Source organism: Mycteria americana, chromosome 7 (assembly GCF_035582795.1).
Source record: "Mycteria americana isolate JAX WOST 10 ecotype Jacksonville Zoo and Gardens chromosome 7, USCA_MyAme_1.0, whole genome shotgun sequence".
Lineage (NCBI taxonomy): Eukaryota > Metazoa > Chordata > Aves > Ciconiiformes > Ciconiidae > Mycteria > Mycteria americana.
In genome coordinates this window covers 58,054,604-58,074,519 of record NC_134371.1, presented here as the reverse complement: position 1 = coordinate 58,074,519, position 19,916 = coordinate 58,054,604, and the positions used below count along the sequence as shown (strand labels likewise).

Here is a 19,916-nt window from a genome sequence, read left to right as displayed (position 1 = left end):
TCTCAACCCTGACAGTAACTTTTTAAAGCTGTGTGACATATCCCATTCCTAAAAAGCATATGTCTACAATGGTGTTGTGTAGAATCAGACTATAATGGACTGAGACAAATAACTAATGCCTATCTTAAAAGGGTTACCTTTATCAATCAAGCTTCTAGTTCATCTAAAAAAACCCCACCTTCATCTACATGACAAGATTTCATTTCCACAAAATCCAAGATAACTGACATCAGTTATGCTGCCATCCTAGCTCTGTTCCAGATCTAATTTTCCACAATTTTTCCTGCAAAACCGAGCTAATCAACTTACAGCCACCTCTTTGTCATCTCCCATACTTCTCCAGGAATGGCACAACATTTGCTGTTCTATCCAACATTCCAAGAAGGGTTAAAAAGCAAACAATAATAACAAAGAGAACTCTTTATTTAACTCCTTAAATACTCTTCAGTGCTTACTGATTTAAAAAAAAAAAAAATTGTCATTTAACATCCTCACAGTTACTAATAAAAATACAGAAAGTATTTCATTGTTGCTGTAAAATGGGACAACATCATTCTATCTTTACCCAAATAAATGAAACAAATACTTAACTGAATGGTTCTGTCTTTACTCATCATAACTGATAAGTTAATCACCTTTGCCCAGCTTCGTGTCTGAACCACTCTTATACCCTGGTGGTCTTAACATATTTAAATGCATCCTCCTTTTTCCTTAAGTCCGCAGATAAGATTTCTCATTAGTATCTTTTTGACACTAAGGTCTAATCTTTGATCTTCTAGCAGCTTTTTCTTAAATTTCTTTCAGAAGTACTCTGCCCACTCTCATCGTAAAGCTGGAAGTTTCTGTTGCACACTCAGAAGGCAGTACTCAGGTGCAGATTGCTTTCTTCAGGTGCACATGATGAAGATACAGTGAGTCTTGGACTTTGCCTGGGTTGTGCACATCAGCTGTGTACATCAAGTCCGGGCAGCCAGGACTGTTTTGATCAAGACAGCCAGAAAGGTGAGCTGGCTTGGTCTCACCACCTTTGGCAATCACACTGTGGGACAGTGAGAAGACTGCAGGGCCACCCTGATGGCACTGTGAAAGGCAAGCATTCGGCGGGGATGTCAGGCACCTGACCTCACATCCCGACCAGAAGTTTGGACACTTGGCACCAGCGTAGCTGGGCTCCTTCACAGCCAGCACTGACTGAAGGTGCCTGAGCATGGGAAACCTGCAAAGTCACTGCTGGCTCCAGGCAAGTTTCTGGCTGAAGAAACACACTGTGCAAGCAGCATCAGTTACAGCTCAATTGTTTCTCCACAAAGAAGTGTGCAAACACCTTTTTGTTTGTTTACTCAGTATGTCAAAGCTGTATTTCTTTTCCAGGAGAGCTCAAGGACTGAACACATCAGACACAGCCCAGATTCCAGCTTGCTACCAGGGTGGTACGAAGGACGTCACGGACTTTCCACACCAGACAGACTTTCCCTAAAGCCCTAAGCTGGGAGCTGCAGCCAGATGTACAGACTCTTGACACAGATGCTTGGTGCATCTACACCAAAACTGGGATTCACACAGATCTTCTTGAACAATATAGCACTGTAAACACATGTATGCATTGTAGCAATTGCTACTTCCTCTTCCTCTCTTATTAAAGCACTTTAGGGATTTGTCAGGGGAGAAAAACCACAAAGCTTTCCTTTACGCAACTTTGGAAGTAAAGCCTTTGAGGAAAGATATAACAGAATAATTAAAAAAAAATCTTTAGGGTAACTGGTGCTTAGGGAGGCTTAGCATATTCTGGTTTGATCTGGCTGCTGCTACTTAAACTGGTGCTATCAACCAGAGGGACACACACATCTCTCCTGCTCTATCAAATTCCTTCCTCACTTGTTAGTATATATACTGCATTAGTAAAGACTGTGTTAGTTATAAGCTCAAACTCTCAGTTTGCCTTCATTACCACCTGGAGGCGATACAAAAGGGTCAGTCAGGTTTTTATATTTATGTCTTTTCACAGGAAATTTACAGGTCATCACCGCAGAGATTTAACCCAAAAATCCACTGAAGTCCAGCCGGCAGAAGAGCCATGGAACTAGAAACCAAGCCCTGATCGATTTGCAGAATGAGGGGCAGGCCACTGGAGGAGCCACTAAAGCAAGCAGTGAAAATGTCAGTGATATAAATGGGCCTGGAAAAGCCAACAGAGGGCAAGAGAACTCTGAAGTCTCAAAGACGAGGCCCACCGACATCTGCGTTAGGGAGAAAGACATGCCAGCTCTGAAGAAGAGGACACTGATTCTAGAGAAAGTCCCCTGGATCTCCAATCTTTTCCAGAAAAGCTCAGAGCTGAGTTGCAACTACCGTCACAAACACAACTGCAGCTTTACCTACCTCCTGCCCTGGAACAGAAGCAGGTTACTATAAGCAGTTCAACACAAGGGTGCCATAATAAGGAGTCGTGAAGAAAACTAAAAAAGCACGGCATCACTTACACTATGTTACAGGCGTGAACTATAGCATTTGTTCACATGCCCTCCAGCTGCTGCTAGTTATTAACACAACTCTACTCTCAATGGATGGATTAGTTGGAGTGAGTTGGCAAAGCTGCTTTGGGATGATGAAAGGCTTATGCACACCCGGAAGGATCGAGTTTGCCTCATTTCAGCACCATGTTGGTACATCGTGCCAGGAAAGGTGCATCAGGATGCCCTTTTGGCACAGGGATAATCAAACAAACAAGTTCATTTCCAGGGCTTATGGGAGGCAAGTGAAGGTAACATCTCAAGGGGCAGCTTTGTGAAGGAGGACAGAAATGGAGAAGCTTGGGTGGGGACAAGACCAAAGGCTTGGTGTAGGTCCCCCACCATACAACTCTAATCCCCTCTTTCCTTCCTATGCTCTCACGCACTGCTCTGACCTCACCTCTCCTGCCTCTCCCACCCTTCCCCCGGGAAAGCTGCACTCAGCGTGTGGTTACATGAACACTTGCTTCAATAGGCTCGGCAACGCTCAGCCTCCCCACCCATCCCCAGCCTCTCGTGCTGCCGTTGCACCGCTCTGCCAACGCAACTCTTCAGTGGGAGGGGAGCTCTGTAAATGAGGTCACTGGAATGACCCAGGTTAAGAGAAAAACTTTTAAACTGGAATTGTTTCAGTGACCCCCTTTAAAGTCCCTCTTCAAACAGCCGCGGCAGCTGGATAAGGTAGGGAGCTACAGTCTGAGAGCAGGCAGCAGCAAATATAGCTTCTTAGATTGGCTCTGCCACAGAGAAAATGTTGGTGTAACTCCATCCTGAAAAGAAGGTGAACCTGGAGCTTTTTCCCTACTGCTAGAATCAGCACACTAGGCTTCTGAGAGCCTACAAGTGGAAGGGTTCACAAGATGTCCTAAGTCTGACCGCTTGTACCTCACAGACTTTAGCTGTCTCTCTTATCTAACTCTTTCACAATAAGGCATTTTTTCAGCCCTTAATCACAGAATCATAGAATGGTTTGGGTTGGAAGGGACCTTTAAAGGTCCCTTAAGTCAGGCCCTCTCCAGTTGCTCTAAGGTGGTGAGCAAAGGGGAGAGGTCTGGACTTTCTCCTTGACCAGCGAGCAGTAAGGGAGTGAGCCGAACCTCAAGGCCCTGCTCCCAGCACACTGGAGCTGCCACAGAGAGGAACTGTTGGGATCTGCTTTGAGCTTGAGACAAGATGAAAAAGTAGCTAACCTTCCCTCATCCGTTTGCTCTATCAGCTCTTCTGGAATCCAAAATGGCAGATACCCATTGCTGCCAGCACTGTAATTCATTGACGATGACAGCTGAAGAACATTTCTGGAAGCATACGCAAGTCTTCATCTATGCCCTACTCACCAAGCAGGTTTCCAAGAGCAGCACTGCGGTAGCCTTAACACCTCCTACAGTACCCAAGCTCTCTCTTGTAATAACTCCTCTGTTGCAACTCCGTCCACCTACCGCTTTAGGCTCTCACTTTGCGGCTTGCTATCCCAAGCCTTTCTTGTCCCTTTCTCCCACATCAGCTTCAATCTTTCCTAAAACCTGCTCACTTGGGAGGTATTTGACTGTGAGGCATATGTACTACACAACCAACATCCACTGCTTTGCATTTATCACAAAAATTCCCAAGAAAACACAACTTCCCCAAGATATCTGTGTGTTTACAAGCATACACACCACCAAACCTTGTTACTGCAGTACTACAGAAATACATTTCTAGCCTGTTCCTTAGGTCTTGTTCACACTTGGTATCTCAGGGACTTTGCATATGTTTCATTGAAGGCCTGAGTGTTAGGTCTTTCCTATCTCTGCACCAAACCCATTATAGAGAATGTAAACCCAAAGTGAACAGCTCATCCTAGAGTGGCTATGTTTCACAACCTCCTGAGGAATTACTTTTAAAAAACCCGAAACATTCCACTCCTCAAAAAACAGGTGAGCAGCAAGGGTCACAATTACATTAACCTTCACTGCAAGAATCTTCCACCTGCCCTCTGTCATTAACACTAATTTCCCACGATCAACCTTCTGAAAGAGTCTATATATGGATTTTTCAACAGATTAAAATCTTAACTCTCCAACCAGAGCTGAGATAAAGCCCAGATGGGTGAGACTCAGTTGTGTGCAAAATCTCTAAGAAGGTAATTTGTAAAACGATTTTGCCTTCTGGACATCATTTCTCAAATTAATCCAAACTCTGAAGGCTAACCCTATCCAGCATTGCTATGAGGCAAGGCAAACTTCAAAGCAACCCAAATTAGCACACAGACTGCAAAAAACTAAGAATTAACTTTCACATAGAGAGTAACTCCCAACTCTAACTACAGCAGGCAAGCTCTACAATCAACATGAGAGATGTGGAGACCTACGGAAAGGCTGGAAAAGCTTATGAGCTTTGTCATGGAAAAGTGGGCAGAAGAGGAGCTGGGCCAGGAAATAAAACCAATGTGTTTAGAAGGCAGGAACTGCGTTGTTAGCCCAGTTCAAGCAAGTACCACTGCTTGGAAAGAAGTAGTACCAGGACTTTGTAAAGAGATCACGTCCCAGTAAAAACCTCTGACAGCTCCTGAAAGAAACTACCTCTAATCCGGGAGGTGGCACTAAACCAAAACTGCAGGGAAAGGGAAGGAATGACAGAAAAGCAAGGATAGGAAAGACTAAAGGACTATCATTGGGAAGCTGATTGTAAACATGCCAGTGAGTTTCAGAAGCAACCTCTACAATAGGACTGAAGAATCAAAGGAGCTTCTTCCAAAGGCATCAATTCAAATACCACAGGACACAGGAGGCTACTATCGCATCCTGGCACAGGCTTGGCCAACACGATCACATATATTCCTGCTTTAAGAGTGAGGTATTAGTCAAACATTGTTAAAAAAAGCCAGTCCCTTCTTTCCCTCTAAGACTTTCTTGTGATCCTGTTGCTTTGTCAGAAAGGCTGAAAAAGAACAATGCGTTTATTGAAAACCTGCTATTTACTTATTTCAAAAAGGGGCAAGAGGGTGTATTGTAACACCGTATGAAACAAAAGATTAGGAAATAGTCAAAAGGTAAATGCTTTTTTTTCTGCTCATGTTTGACTCAACAGAGGTCTCCAGAGTTCACAGATTTACTGGAAAGAGGACTCGGTTTCCAGCTCCTGATCTATCTCCAAAGCACAGCCAAATGTATTGGCAATAATTTCAGGCAAAAATATCTAGCAAAATTTATTGCGGACATATGGAAAATAATCACTTCTACTCCTTCTAGTCTAAAAGGTCTCATCTTACCTGTCAAGAGCTGGAGTTAGACGGTAGTCTTTGGTTGCTGACAGGATGGCTTTGATCAGATTATCTGGGGAGAAAGGAAGAAGACATCAGGAACAAGTTCTCGCTTCTAATGGAAATGAAAAACAAAGAGATGTAAAGCATCTGAAGCAGTTACTTGGAGGAACTGAAAGAAGGTTCACATTAGGAATAAACACTTTAACTTGCATATTCCTATTTTCGCTGGACAATGACCTTCACACACTGGCTGCAAAGACATGTTATGTGCCAAATTCTGATGCAGTGTGCGAATGCCTTGCACAGAGAGAGTGACAGGGAACAAACACAGTACAGTTTAAGGCAGTGGTTTCATACCCACTTCCCTGAGATTGCAGTTTCACAAACACTTCAGACATGAAAAAGCCAGTATCACTGTCAATGCTTGGTTTCAGACAAGCTTTTATGCAGCTGAGTGGTGAACTGGATGCAGGAACAGAACCAGCTTAAAACTGTTGCTTTTTATCTTCCTGGGTTACTTTTAGTTTAGGTTCAGTTCCTCAGTCTGCCTTTCTTCATGGCAGAATCTAATTAAACCATCATAGCTTAAAGAAATGCCCATGGAACCACAACCTACACTGATACCCAGTGAATGCTGCAGCAACCAGATGGTAAAAGTTATGCAAGCGTAGACACACACCCAAATTAAATCTATTAAATTGTAGAACCACAATGATTACACATAAATAATTCTATTGACTATGGAAATTTTTGAGTCTGCTTCCTTCTAGATTTTGTCCTTTGCCCCTAATTTTTCCACCTCTCTCCCCCATAAAGGTCCAAACCCCTTTACCATGACCCATCCAGGGCCAAGAAGCAGCAATACTTTGGTTAGTCTGGATTTACAAATGCACCAGTAACTTCAGAATGGCTGTACTGGGTCCGACAAAAAGTCATGTGTCTCCAAATCCTGACTCTAACTGTGGCCTTAAGCAAATGCCTAAGAGGACCATAAGAACAAAGCAAAGAGACATCATATTTCTCTGAAATGCTCTTCTACCATTTAATTATTTTCAAATCAGGGATTTCATGTGTCGGTTATAGCTTCTATGTATCTGGCAACCCTCAGTGATTTCTCTTCCATGAGCTCAGAATCCTCCTGGATCCATATGGACTTTCGATCACTTCCCTTTCCTGATTTTGAATATGGCTTCTCTGAGCTTCATTTATACCAGAAAAGATTGTGAACAATTAGTCCCCTTTCACTTTCCTTGGGAGATTATAAATATCTATCCTATCCTTCCCTTAAATATATCAGTCACCTAGTTCAAAAGTTCTTAGGAAACAACCAGTCAAAAGGAATAAATAAGTCTCATTTCTTTACAAAAGGTTAAAAATGACACAGAACATTAAGGAGACTGACATCAAGTGACTGTTTACAGTGAACTTAAAGAGTGATAGACACTACTTACTGCAATCAGCACAGTTAGGGGAGTCCCTTTCAAATAAGGAGTTCTGTTCTTATTTACTCCATTCCTCCACAGAAACTACAGGAGGAGGGTGTGGGACAAACACACAAGGTCGAGGCAGCCCTTGTGCCCAACAGCTCTGAACCTGACAACGAGCTGGTAAGACACACAAGGCAGACAAACAAAGGTGATAAACAGAAAACTCTGATGGTTACTTTTAGATCTGGGGAAGTTTTTGACATGGCATTACTGACAGCCCCTGCCAACCATTACAAGCTGGGAACTGTGATTACTTTCAGAAGATTGTATTTTGGAGTGGAGTAAGGAAAGAGGCAATTTGTATGGTAAAAGCAACTTACTTTGCTAACAAAATAGTACTCTCGTTTAATTTTCCTTCATCTGAAGAATTTCTTTTGACGCATTGGCAGCAGGCTTCCTCTCCAACAGGAACGCTATTTCCCTAAGTCTGCTGCAACAGCAGTAGGTTGTTGTGACCTCTAATGGCACCACGCCACAGTCCTCTCCTTGGCCTGTCTCATAGTTGACTTTTACTGGACAGTATACGTTACTGTGGTTGTTTTCCCACACTCTCAGAAAAGAGATCAAAGGATTGCATGTCAAGGGCTGCAACCTCCCATCTACCAAGCTTTTCTTATGCCAGGTTTGCTCTACCACCCACAAGATAACACCCTGCACTACTTGGAGGCCATCCGTTATACTATATTAAAAGGCACATTAAAGGAATACAGCTGACTAATGCACTCAAATAATTCTGTTTTTCTCATCTTGCCAGCTAATTAGTAATGCTTTCACAGTGAATGCTCAGGAATGAAATACGACTACTTTAGGACTGGATATGGCAGCATTTAGGATGGGGATGCTCCCCATTCCCATCATCCAGAGAGAAAACACAAACAAAACAAACAACAATATAGGACATTCAGTACAGATTATGAATGGCCAAATGGGAGATATCTCTTCAGCAGCCCCCACAGTCCAACAACACATGGCATCCAAGAGGTTTGGAAGTTGCATAAATCACAGTGTTATTATTAAAAAATGCTGAATGAAGCTCAGAAAAAGACAAAGTACATCACTGCCAAGTGTTGACTCGCAGGCAGAATGAAGGTGGCAGAGACACCCTCAGTGCCAACTTGTCTAGTCTAGCACCCTCATCGGAAGCCAGGAACAGGAGCCACAAGGACTAACAGGAAAAGCTAACGGCCTGGGCAGGGGAGAGGCACTAGATCTTTTAAACTGAGCTAGAAGTCTACTAGAAGATGGACACTACACTGCTGCTGAGGTGGGCACTTGGCTTTGGCACCTTGCTCACTGGCACCAGGATGGAAGGACAAGACCTCCTTCAGAAGGAGCTTCTGTATCATCTTGGGGCAAGGTTTGAAGGATCAGTAGATGCTGCTGTGGCTGATCTGCAACCTTCCACAAGACAATGAAGATACCTACAATAGGGAACCACTGGCAGGATCTCTTACCACAGCTGGGTCAAGGTGGAGGGTCACTTGAAATCACCACTGCAAAGACAACTATCACAGATAGCAACCTGCAGGACACAAAGCAGTGTTCATCTCCAGACTATGACTAAAGAAAACCAGGCACCAGGAAAGCAGGTGCATTATGTAAAGTTAATTGATGGAGCATGCTTTCTTCAGGGTAGGTGAGAAATTGAAAAGGTGATGAGCAGTCTGCCTTATATACCCATGTACCGAGTGATTATAATGGGTGCAAGTACATGTTATAAATGCTACAAAGAAAAATTCCTTCCCGTTTCAAGTAACAGGATTTGTGCACAGCTGCTGGCTGAATACTGATCTGTCAAGGACTGAAAGCAAAGTTTTGCAAGGATAAAAGAAAGGCCAAGTCTTCAAGACCCAGCCCACTGAGACTGCACCACTGTATGCACAACATGATCGGCATCCCCATGATCTAGGCAATAACTGACACGTTCTATCTTCATGCAGTAGCTTCTGGGCAGATTAAAAAAAATAGTTCTACAGAACAGTGGCAGAAAGGCTACCAAACCAGTTTTGATGTTGTACACATTGATGCTAAACTTCTAAACAACTTATACTAAACCATTACCTGCTTTAGTAGCAAATCTGATGAGCAGCAGACCTGGTATGCTGCACCTCGGCCAAAGAACCCCTCCATTGGGGTGGGACAGCAGTGGGAACAGCTGGCACCCAGGGCAGCGAGTTTCTCTGGGGTGGGCATATTCTTAAGGGGCAGGGATAGACCTCGTGATTGGGACCTACTTGCATTGAACACAGCAAAGGACAAAGAACACAGCAACCCAAGATCAGTGTTTCAGGAGAGCACATTTTGTTCCTGGTAACTGTCAGCTTTTCTCCATTCATCCACTGATTTTATTTTCTGTTTTTCTAAAAGGCACCAGCTGCGTACGGCCCTTGCTTTAACATAAACCCATGCTTAAAAGAAAGATTGTTTAATTAGGGCAACAGCTATGCAAACAATTTGTTTTGATTTTTTTTCCCCCCAGATGGTTTACCCAGGTTGTGAAGAAACCATGGCATGGATGCAGACACTGCTAGTCCAGGCACAACTTCTCTCTTGCTCAGCAAGTGAGAAGAACAGACATAGTGGTGGGTGTGCTTTGCCTTGTATACCTGTGCACCAAGGAGGGGCCAGGAGGGGCCTGAGTATACATGTTCTGAGTACTACAAAGGAAAAAATCCTTCCTGTTACAAGCAACAGGTATGCATGCACTCACCTCTTGCTTCCAGGGCCCAGGCACACAGCCAGCTTAGGTGTAATAGAATTCATTAGCTCAGACACATCCCCACTCAAATAGGTCTCTCATTCTTTGAGGGCCATTTCCAGTCTGGAGAAGTTTCAGCTGCTTTTGTTCAATGCAGACCCCCAGCAAATCAGCTCAGCAGACATGTCTCAGCACCATATGCCCAGAAACATGAACTGTAGGGAGCACGGTGCAGAGACCTGCAGGGCTCCATGGAAGGTCAGCTCAGACCAAGCAGAACTTATTACCTACCATTCGTTGCTGGCACAGAGGTAGCTCCTGCAGATCCAGCAGCTCTACATCATGTTTACCGCAGACAAGGAGAGCTGGCAGCACTGTACCATGGCTACCTTGCGCTCTCCATGGAATCCTTCAGGCATACTGAGCAGGCAGGAACAGAACAGCTCGGGCAAAACCATGCACTTCTTCCCTGTCACTCTCCTCCCCTAGCCAGTACGGATAAAAGGTGAATTCATCTTTGAAAAGCATTTAATCTTTGGCCTCTTCCCAGCTGCCAAACAGGCAGCCCAGCAGGTGCTAATTAGCTGCATGTTTTGTGAAATACAAACTTCCCACTGGAAACTGAATTCAAACACCAAACTCGTCTCATGCAGATCATCCAACAGCCATTCAGTGGCCACGGTTTCGGTAACCGCTTGAAGGCTGAGTAAACCCAACAGCAATATCGCTTCCTGTGTACTGTTCCTCCTATTCATCCTCACGAGATTCAAGGCAGACGTTATCAATACTAAATCCTTCCTCCAGTCTGTAGTCAAACACTGGTGTTTAAATGGAAATGCCAGTGCCGTCACCCTTAGGACTACAGATGTTAGCTGTCCTGGGAGAAGCACACATCTCAGCAGCAGCTCACTGGCAGCCCATTTTTTTATGTTAGCTCCAATAGTTCATGTCAGAAAGAGCAAATTGTAATGCAGTGGTTCTGCTTACCTGAAACCATCCGTATGGTAGGCATAAGAACACAGTGTACTCTCTCTCTCTCTGTTATATATATGTTATATGTGTTATATATAGAGAGGAACATTTGTGCTGTTTAATTCTAGTTGAAGTATTAGGCAAGTGAACTTAACCCAAGAGTAAAAATATGTGGCTTTTATACAACTCCTTCAAGTGAAAAGCTATAAGGTGATACACATACACGATATGTAAACATACATGCATATTCCTGAATTCACCCTCTCAGGTCCTCCACCTGTTCTCCTCATTTCTGAAAGCAGTAAATGTCTTTATAGTCTGAGAGAATCAAGCTTACTGAAGGTCACAAGGCAAGTAAGTGACATAACTAGGAACCGAATAGGCTTTTGACTCCTAGATAAGGAGCCCTCTGCAAAGGCTTTCATATTCAGATAGCCCTCTGGCTTACACGTTCTTCACATGGGTCTGCTACCATCCTTTAATGATAAATTAATGGAAATGAACACCAATATCCTGCATTTTCACCCTCACTTTCTCCCATTATCAAATAATGAACACCTCACCAGGGCAAGCAATCTACTGCAGTTTTCTGCAACCATAGTTTGTCTACTATATTTTTTCTTGTCATGGAGAATTTAGATTATTCGGGAGAGGGGAAGATTATTATATTATTACTATACAAACAAAGCAAGAAGCCTCTGCACATTTTCCTCCCATCTAGAGGAGGAGTTGACTACATTTATCTAAGAATCCTGAGTTATCGTGACATATTCTATCAGCTTTGCCTTATAACATCAGAAGATTCAAAAGCAGCTCAGGACTGCATGATTTCTCTGAACACAAGTACGTCTTGACTTCAGGTTGACCCTGAAATTTTCAGACATTTGGAAAAACTAAAAGTAAATAGTTAGAAATTAGGCGGGCAGTGACCACACAGTGAGAACCAGCCTAAATCTCAATTCTAGCCTTTTTCTCTGTTATTTATGTGGAGGAGTGGAGACCTTCACTGTAAATGTCAACAACACTTGACATTGTTGTTTCTAATGCATAAGCTTCTCGCTTGTATCATTAAAAAAAGATGGGAGACCTTTCCACTCCACAGGGGTTACTGCAGGCATCTCGCAGGGTCTACCTTCTGCCTGCCTTGAAAGTAGGCAAATTGGGTGGTTCATGCACTCTCAAGTGGCCAAGAGAAGAGGCTGTAATTTTTCAAGTTGTCCATACTAGCCGTCTTCCTCAAAAATCAGCAAGTCTACGTGTCCTTATTGCCAGCAGTAAGTATTTGAATACCATGCATTAGGGTCGGGGAACAGTCTACTGCTGCAGTTCTTCGTGTTTGCCCTGCGAGCCGTGGTCAGTGCCCATCTCCACAGCTGGTCACCCAGCTGCCACACCTCTAGCCAGCACTTCTGCAGGGCACTGGGCATCAGCTTCAGCTTTTGGGAATGTACTGCCTAGAGAGAGGTCGATAGACACCCCTGAAGCATGCCACTCTCCTCTGCATATGGGTCCCTGTCCCACGATAACAGAATGCCACGTGTGCGTTGGCTTCATGGGGAGAGTAAGCTAAACATTATCAATGCTATGGATTAAACAAATCGTAATATTTACAAGCAAGCTGTAAGCACAAACCCAGTGCATACATTTTTTTTTTTACGCTACCCAAAAGTTCAGCTCTGTATAAAGTTCCTTCTTCAGCATTTTTTTCCTTAAGATCTCGCTCCATTTGGGAGCTGAGGAGTGATCTTTTACAGAATGATTTGCCACCCTGGTGCCCAGCACAAGGCCACGGACCCAAGTCCCACCACGTATTGTGTCCTCCAGCTCTCTCCCAGAAACACCATGTCCAGCTGTAGACACACAACATTATCTGTATCTTCGTGATGCTGGGAACCCAGTGAGTACAACAGGTATCAAAATGAGTCTGAAATACCCTGCACCACTTCTTTTTATTATTGATCAGCTAACTTTATGAGGTCTATGCAGGAGAAAGCAGCTACAAAGACTTCCAGAACTTAGAAGCAAATTGCAAACACGTGAACCGGCTCTCAAAGACAGTTAACTACAGACTGCAGGAACCTGTCCCCAAATCGCATCTTGTGTGTAAATACAAGAGGATGGTTTCTTGAGGTCATTAGCTGTCCTAGATTTAAGTGGTTTACTTAAGATACACCTTACTAACAACAGCACTTAAAATTGCCACTACTTCCAATATCCCAATACTTCCACTGATGATTTTTAATGATATTAAGACAAGAGGCATATAGTGTTTCATAGATACAAAAACACAAAACAAAAGAAAAAAAAGAAAGACTGAAGATGCATGGTACCTCCCTAACAATTTTACGAAAACCTGGCATGCGTTAAATGTAAGCTCCAGAAAGCCCTTAAGGCCTTTTTTTATAACAAGATATAAATAAAATACATAAGATTTGGATGGATAAAATACATAACTCTTCATTAACATCGTAGTCTTGGAGCCTTCAGGGATTTTTTTTTTCCAAGCTTTTCTTCACAACCAAGAGCTTGTTTTTTCAGAATACAAGCTTAGTTCCCAACATAATCCCAGGGCTTGGAAAATCAGAACATTAATTTAAAAAACAATTATGCCAAAAAATGGGCAACATTTTGCAATAACCATGCATTAACCATTTTGATCCAAACTCAAGTTTGATGCACAGGAAGCAATAAAGCCTGTAGAAACAGGCTAATTCACACCAAATGAAAATGGTCCCTGAAAGATTCACAACATGCTGTCCAAAGACAAGTGGAAAAATAAATACAGTTGTTATAGAGGGCTGTTCTTCCCTTTGTTGCTGCATTTTTGACACCCCTTCACAGGTGGTCGGGCAATGTCTTCAAGGCCGAAAAAACTCAATAACTACTACAATGATTTCTAATTCTCCTGACCCTTGCAGAAGCATTAAGATGTGGCACTTCCAAACACAACAGCCAGAGAAGACCTGCTCTTCTCTCTAGGAGGTAAAAGACAGGAATAATATCCATGCCTCAGTTGCACTTCAACGCTTCGGGGAAGAACTCCAATCTGGAGTCACCCAATTAACTGCAAACTTGGGGTTTGAGATCTCCCTGGGGCACCCTTCCCTTCCCAGTGGGTTGGGAGAAAGATTATTCTTCAAGCACATTCAAGAGCAAAGCATCAATTTTGAAATAAGGGACCGCACTGGAGGGTTGTACTTTTAGCAAGAGAGCTCAAGAGTGAGAGTTGATTTAACTTCAAAATTCACAATATAACTTCCCTTTAGAAGCTTTATTCAGTAATGAAAAGCTGATCCTCCACCTCTCCTGAAACTTTTAATTTTTTTTTTCCCTTCAAACCTCTCATTTAATTTCTTGAGGCTATAAAATCAGCTAGATTCCCTGGGGAAACAGCAACATTTTTATAGCTATATTCCCACATGATAATGGCAACTGTTACCAATTTTGGTCAAATGTAAAATTCTAGTGGAAACTAGTTCAGAAATCTGCCTCAAACTCAAGAAGAAACAACAATCTTGTGTTAATACCTACTCTGAACAGAACTAATGGCTATACATGCTTGTGCTTCTTGCTTATTTGTTAAAGGAAGAACACACGAAGAACAAAAAAAATGCTCACAGTAGGAAAATCATCTGTACAACAGAGTACAGCCAACAAAATAAGGACAAGGTTGGAGAATTAAAGCAGAAAAGAGACACCTCATTATCAAGCAGACCCAGTCAAATGTAGGGAAGGTGTCTGCATGTGGTAGTCCAGCCTCTATAAAGAGCTGGAAGAGTGGTTGCAAAAGACCTACTTTTCTGATAGTTTTTCTTTGGGTCAGCTGTAAATTTCAATTCTGATGTCCAAGTGAATATGTTTTCCCAGAGATAAAGTATTGCTCATGCCAAGAAAGCTGATGTGGAAGAAAAAGCTATGCAAGAAAAGAACACGCATGAAAAGAGAAGATATTTTCTCCCAATAACATTTTGATATGCCAACTTCTGCACGCCTGAAAACTCAACATTTTCACTGAAGATGAATGACCTCTCCCCCATGAGACTAATGAAACCACTGCTAAGCAGCACTGAACCACGGTTCTTCCCAGAAGCACTAACACAAAAGAAAACATCCAAAAAACCCCAAGTACAAGAACAATTAACCATTGCACAATACATCTATTAGCACTGGTGCTCTGGGCAAAGACTTGATTTCTTTGTCACCAAATGTGTCACCAATTCCAGATGCCCCTCTTGTATCAGATGAAAATACGAAGTCTCCTGGCCAGTAGTACATACGACATTTGATAAAATTGTAGCTCTTCAAACATGTTCTCAATATTCTCTTATCACCGTGGGGGAGAAATTGCTTCCTAGATTCCTGGTGGGAGGCAAATTCTGAGATGGTGACAAGACAGTCACTCCCTAAGAAATAAATATCACCTTCAAAGACAAACTGATTCAGGGCCAACAAAGCAGCCTCTCTGCTTAAAACAATCTAGCAGGAACAAACGTAGAAATGAAGACCTATAATTACTGCTAAGCAATGACACAATTACTGACTAAATGCATGGAAGAGATATTACATGGGTCATGTCTGTTTAGTTTTTTAGTGTATGCCGTGCCATATGTTTTCACTTAAGTTAAAAAAAAAAAAAAAAAAGAAACTGCAGCAACTCTCCCGTCCTCATTACACAGAGAGAATGCCAGATACTAGCTACTCTTTCTTATGAAAGCCTTCTATATTCTTTAAGCCACAGGTACTGAGAAATTCTATTAATAGTCAGGTATTTCTCCAGTCTTGTTTGTTGCCCTTCTCCAAATAACTCTTTCCTTTTGCTTTAGCTACAGAGGTAAATTTGGGGAGGAGGCCCTCTGGGATTAATAATCTCAATAACACTATAAACAATTTTTCCATTCCTTATTCATTGACAAATTTAACCCTGAAAGCAGTGCACACGATAGAGGATCTCTGCAACAATATGGACAGCATGTGCATATTCAGACCTCCATAAGTCACACTGATAGAAGCACTGCTAGAAAAGGGTGCAAATACAAAAGAAGAAATTTCAATTTCAATAAAAAAAGAAATCTCCATGTAACTCATTTAAGAGCCTGAGATTGCTTCAGTCTCGTTGCTCTTCACTGAAAAAGCTGCAAGAGCAGGCTTGGTGGGTGCTGGGAAAGAAAAATTCCTACAAGTAAATTAGACCCTCGCAAATGGTGAAATGTGGGAAGCACTCCAACATCCAGTTAATGCTGAAACAATAGCCTGGGACACAGGAGGGTGCTCGGCAGCCTGAGCTGCCCCCACAGGACATCTTGACATTTGAAGCTTTTAGAGTTCCAACTTCTTGTTACAGTTTGATCTTCTTGACAACTCTTGAAGTTGACTAATTTCATCGTGTTCCTGAACGACATCCCTCGCTTTGGTTATATACACACTAATAAACAAATTGGCAGCAAGGCACAGGCCCACACTGTCCTACACGAGTCCATACTATTAAACTGCTAGCGCAGTCCCCGATGGTTTTCACCAGGGCCAACAAATATCCTCCTCTATAATTCTCACGCGTTCATAAGGTCACAGGCTAATACAGGCCAGTGACCTTTCTTGATAGGAAGCCTGTATATAGCCACCTTCTTGGGGGGGGGGGGGGGAGGGCAGGGAGTTAACCTGTTTGAACAATGAGCTCAACTGCCTTCAGAACCAGAGGACAACCATTTTACTTATTAATAGAGACGGAGTCATCATTTCCAAGCACTCACAGTGGCGCATCCCATTTCCAGATTCTGTCAAGTCACATAGTAGGAGACAACAAGCTCAATGTGGCACTAACCATCTCATTTTTTAAAGTAAGTGTAGTCAAATATGACACTGGCCTGTTTGACAACATGGTCATTCTTCATCATTTAGAAAATCTTGATGCAGATTTTGAAAGATAACCTCATATGTTCATAGCCAGCTGCAGAAGCCACTTGGTGAAACCTAGAGCCACTGCTACACAAAAGGCCAAACTAGATACTTGCAGTGACCCTTTGTGGTGTCAAAACCTAATATACTCATGCCTGTTCAGAAATGTGACGTATCTAGTACTTTCCCTATTGTCTGCACACAGAGAAAGCAAGAGTTCCCACAAAGGGCTACAGACACCTGTGATGAACGCAACGACACCTTCAATCTGCTGTATCAGCTCCCACACTCCTGACAGTTCTCAACTCTGCTTTCATCCCAGGTCGCTGGGGACTGGGATCAAGTAGTTAGGATCAATCCTTGGTCCAGATCTTTGGTGAACATAGGCAGAGTCCACAAGTACAACATGTACTAAAACTCTCTGCCCATTTAAGACAGTTTAAGAAAAAGGTACCACTGCTCCTCCTAAACTCCTCTTCATCTATTTCTAATACCTTGTAGAGGACACTCAGAGACCACTGTTCAAAAAGAGTTTGCACAAGATTTCCTACCGCGTGCCTCATCTCAGAAAGTCCTGTTCATAAAGCAGTAGGGTCACCACCTGCTTATTCCTGTGTTTCTTTCATTTAGCAGACAAGTAATCACTAAGGTGGTCAACGATAGCAGCAGTTTCCAATCGGACATGAGATGTGCATTATTGCTACTGCAATAGTCCATTTCAGAACCAGCATCATGTGGGGGAAAGTAAACACTTGCATATTCAGAACCATATTCACCTTGAGGGCTTCTACACAAATGCTCTTGGAGAGAGTGGAGCACTCTGGTCATAAAACCCCCTTGCACGGGCTAATGGCCACATCAGAAAATGACCCATGGAGAAAAGGAGCGAGCATTCTTTCACGAAGAAACACTGTTAAGCTTTCTATGCTATACTGAGTACTTTTTAGCATCTGGAGATGGAAGAACTGTCTTTACAATCAGATTCTTTCTGAAGAAAATGAAGATCCCTGATGAACTGTGTCAAAATGATCAACATACCGCCTTTCTCCTTGATATGATCGCCTTTAAAGAGTGGTAGTCCTGCCCTGAAAATTTCTGAGCCATTTCTACTCTTTTGCATGTAATTTATACAGACGTGTTACTCCAAATTAGTGCAGCTCAGCAGACAATGTTCCTCAAAAGCTGCTTTCCCCTAAAGATTGCAAGACTTGTTCTTGCAATCTTGGAATTGTTCTCTCTTGGAGCAGTAAACACCAAGTGATGGATGAAAAAGGACTTCTTTCAGTTTTTTTCAGAGACAAAGCAAAGAAAAACTTAGCTAAAAGTCTGAAGCATAGAGTGAAACTTTAACAAGAGAAAGCAGAAATGGTGGATTAGCCTCCAAGCTGCTAAGAATCCCTTGATTTCATAACTTTAGTACTTTCAAGCTACCAAGATTAGTTTCTAGAAATTTCTTGGAACATGCAGCATTACTGAAAGTGAGCTCATCCTATAGCTATATTCCACACCAAAAAAAAAGCCATTTTGCACTTGGACTAGATCACAGTGACTTGAAAATGCCGGGTGACCTTCACTGAAGTTCTCAGCAAAATCTTCCCATTAACAACCCAGCTACAGTCGGTGCCTATAAACACCGACCGCCTTCCCCAGTGTGATGCACGTCGGAAATCCCAGCTGATGGTGTCACAGGGCTTCCTAACGCACAGAGCAAAACTCCCGCCCCGTCTGTTTCAACACAGGCACGTCTCTCTACACTTTCTCAGCCACCCCAACTACTCTTTTTCCCATGCACATCCCAGCTCTGATAGTCTTCATCTCACACCAGCACGTGATTGAGCTCCACGCTGCCTGCCTGGGTCAGTTGTTTGGGTATCATTAGATTGCCCTGACTGAAAACCCTAATGAGGTGCTGATCCCATCATCCAATCACTCAGCTGAGCCAGAATGCATCCCGTGGGACGGCCAGAAAAGACTGATGCAAGAATTCCAAGTGATGTGTAACATGAAAGGGCGCCATTCGCATCGCTAGGACTCACAGCCTGTCAGCACGGCCATTAGAAATTCTGGGCTACAGAGATTTATAATTCAACCCTCCCACACACAGAACTTGCTCCAGACTGAAACTTGGCACAAAATTCAGTCCCAGGAGGGCATTAAAAAAATAATCCATTCAACGGTTTCCGTCCCATGGCTTCAGCTCACAGCCATTTAAATAATGGCAATTTCTCATTTCTCTTGTTAACTGAGGAAATCCAATATAAAACACCAGATTTACATAACATTGCAGTGGTGATACAAGCTGGCAACAAACCCAGGGAGAAGGCTGCCAGAGCCGTTCCGTCATCCCCTTTTGGTGAATTTCTCCATTTGGATTCAGTTTAATGGAATGATTTTTATTTGGTCTAGCTGACATCATGTGTAATCTGCAAATCCCACCTCCACGTTGGTCAGGCAGCTTGCCCTAGCTTTGTACACCTCGTGTGCCTGTTAGAAGGGGACAAGCCCTCCTGTGGTCAACGCAGCCTTCCACTTGTGCTGCCACTGTTATTTCTTTGCTGCAAACTCTGCTGGCTGATTTAGAGGACATAATTAGTTGCCTATTGAGCTGCAAAAGACCGACTGGACAAGGAATGGACATACACAAAACAAAGAAAGGAACTGATGCAAGCCAAAAAAAAATTTGTCAGTAGAGCCTTTGATTTGATCAGAGATTGTTCTACAACTACAACACCTGCTTCCACGGAGAGAGACAGACCCAAGCCTATTGTGGCTGCAGTCCTTTCTCTACCAGGTATTTCAACTCCTATGCAGGCCATCTGTAATCTTGAGTTTGTCAGGGTAAAAAAAATCTTGGAAGTTGATGCAATGCCACAAACACTTCTTAATAAATACATCAGACTTCACAAAGTCTGCAGCAAATGACTGCTGTGAGCATAAGCCTTCTGCTCCACCACCATTCACCCAGAGAGGCCTTTGGTGGCACATGCGGGATAGCAAGGAGCTTGTGTCACCTGCAAAATGTACCATCTGCTGGGTGGGCTACTGGCTGCCATCTCATCACCACCAGCACCGCTCTTGCTCTCCCACAGCATACCTGAGATGCAGCCCCTGCTGCC

The 19,916-nt window shown here is 43.0% G+C and overlaps 1 protein-coding gene across 6 annotated transcripts in view; it reads right to left on the bottom strand.

Annotated features, from left to right (window-relative positions):
* ST3GAL3 (ST3 beta-galactoside alpha-2,3-sialyltransferase 3) overlaps positions 1 to 19,916 on the bottom strand; it is a 190,788-nt gene that overhangs the window by 56,437 nt on the left and 114,435 nt on the right. For all 6 annotated transcript variants that reach the window (XM_075508606.1, XM_075508602.1, XM_075508603.1 and 3 more), the window contains one exon: positions 5,758 to 5,821. In XM_075508606.1, coding sequence (XP_075364721.1) covers positions 5,758 to 5,821 — 64 coding nt within the window. The remainder of the gene's footprint in view (positions 1 to 5,757; positions 5,822 to 19,916) is intronic.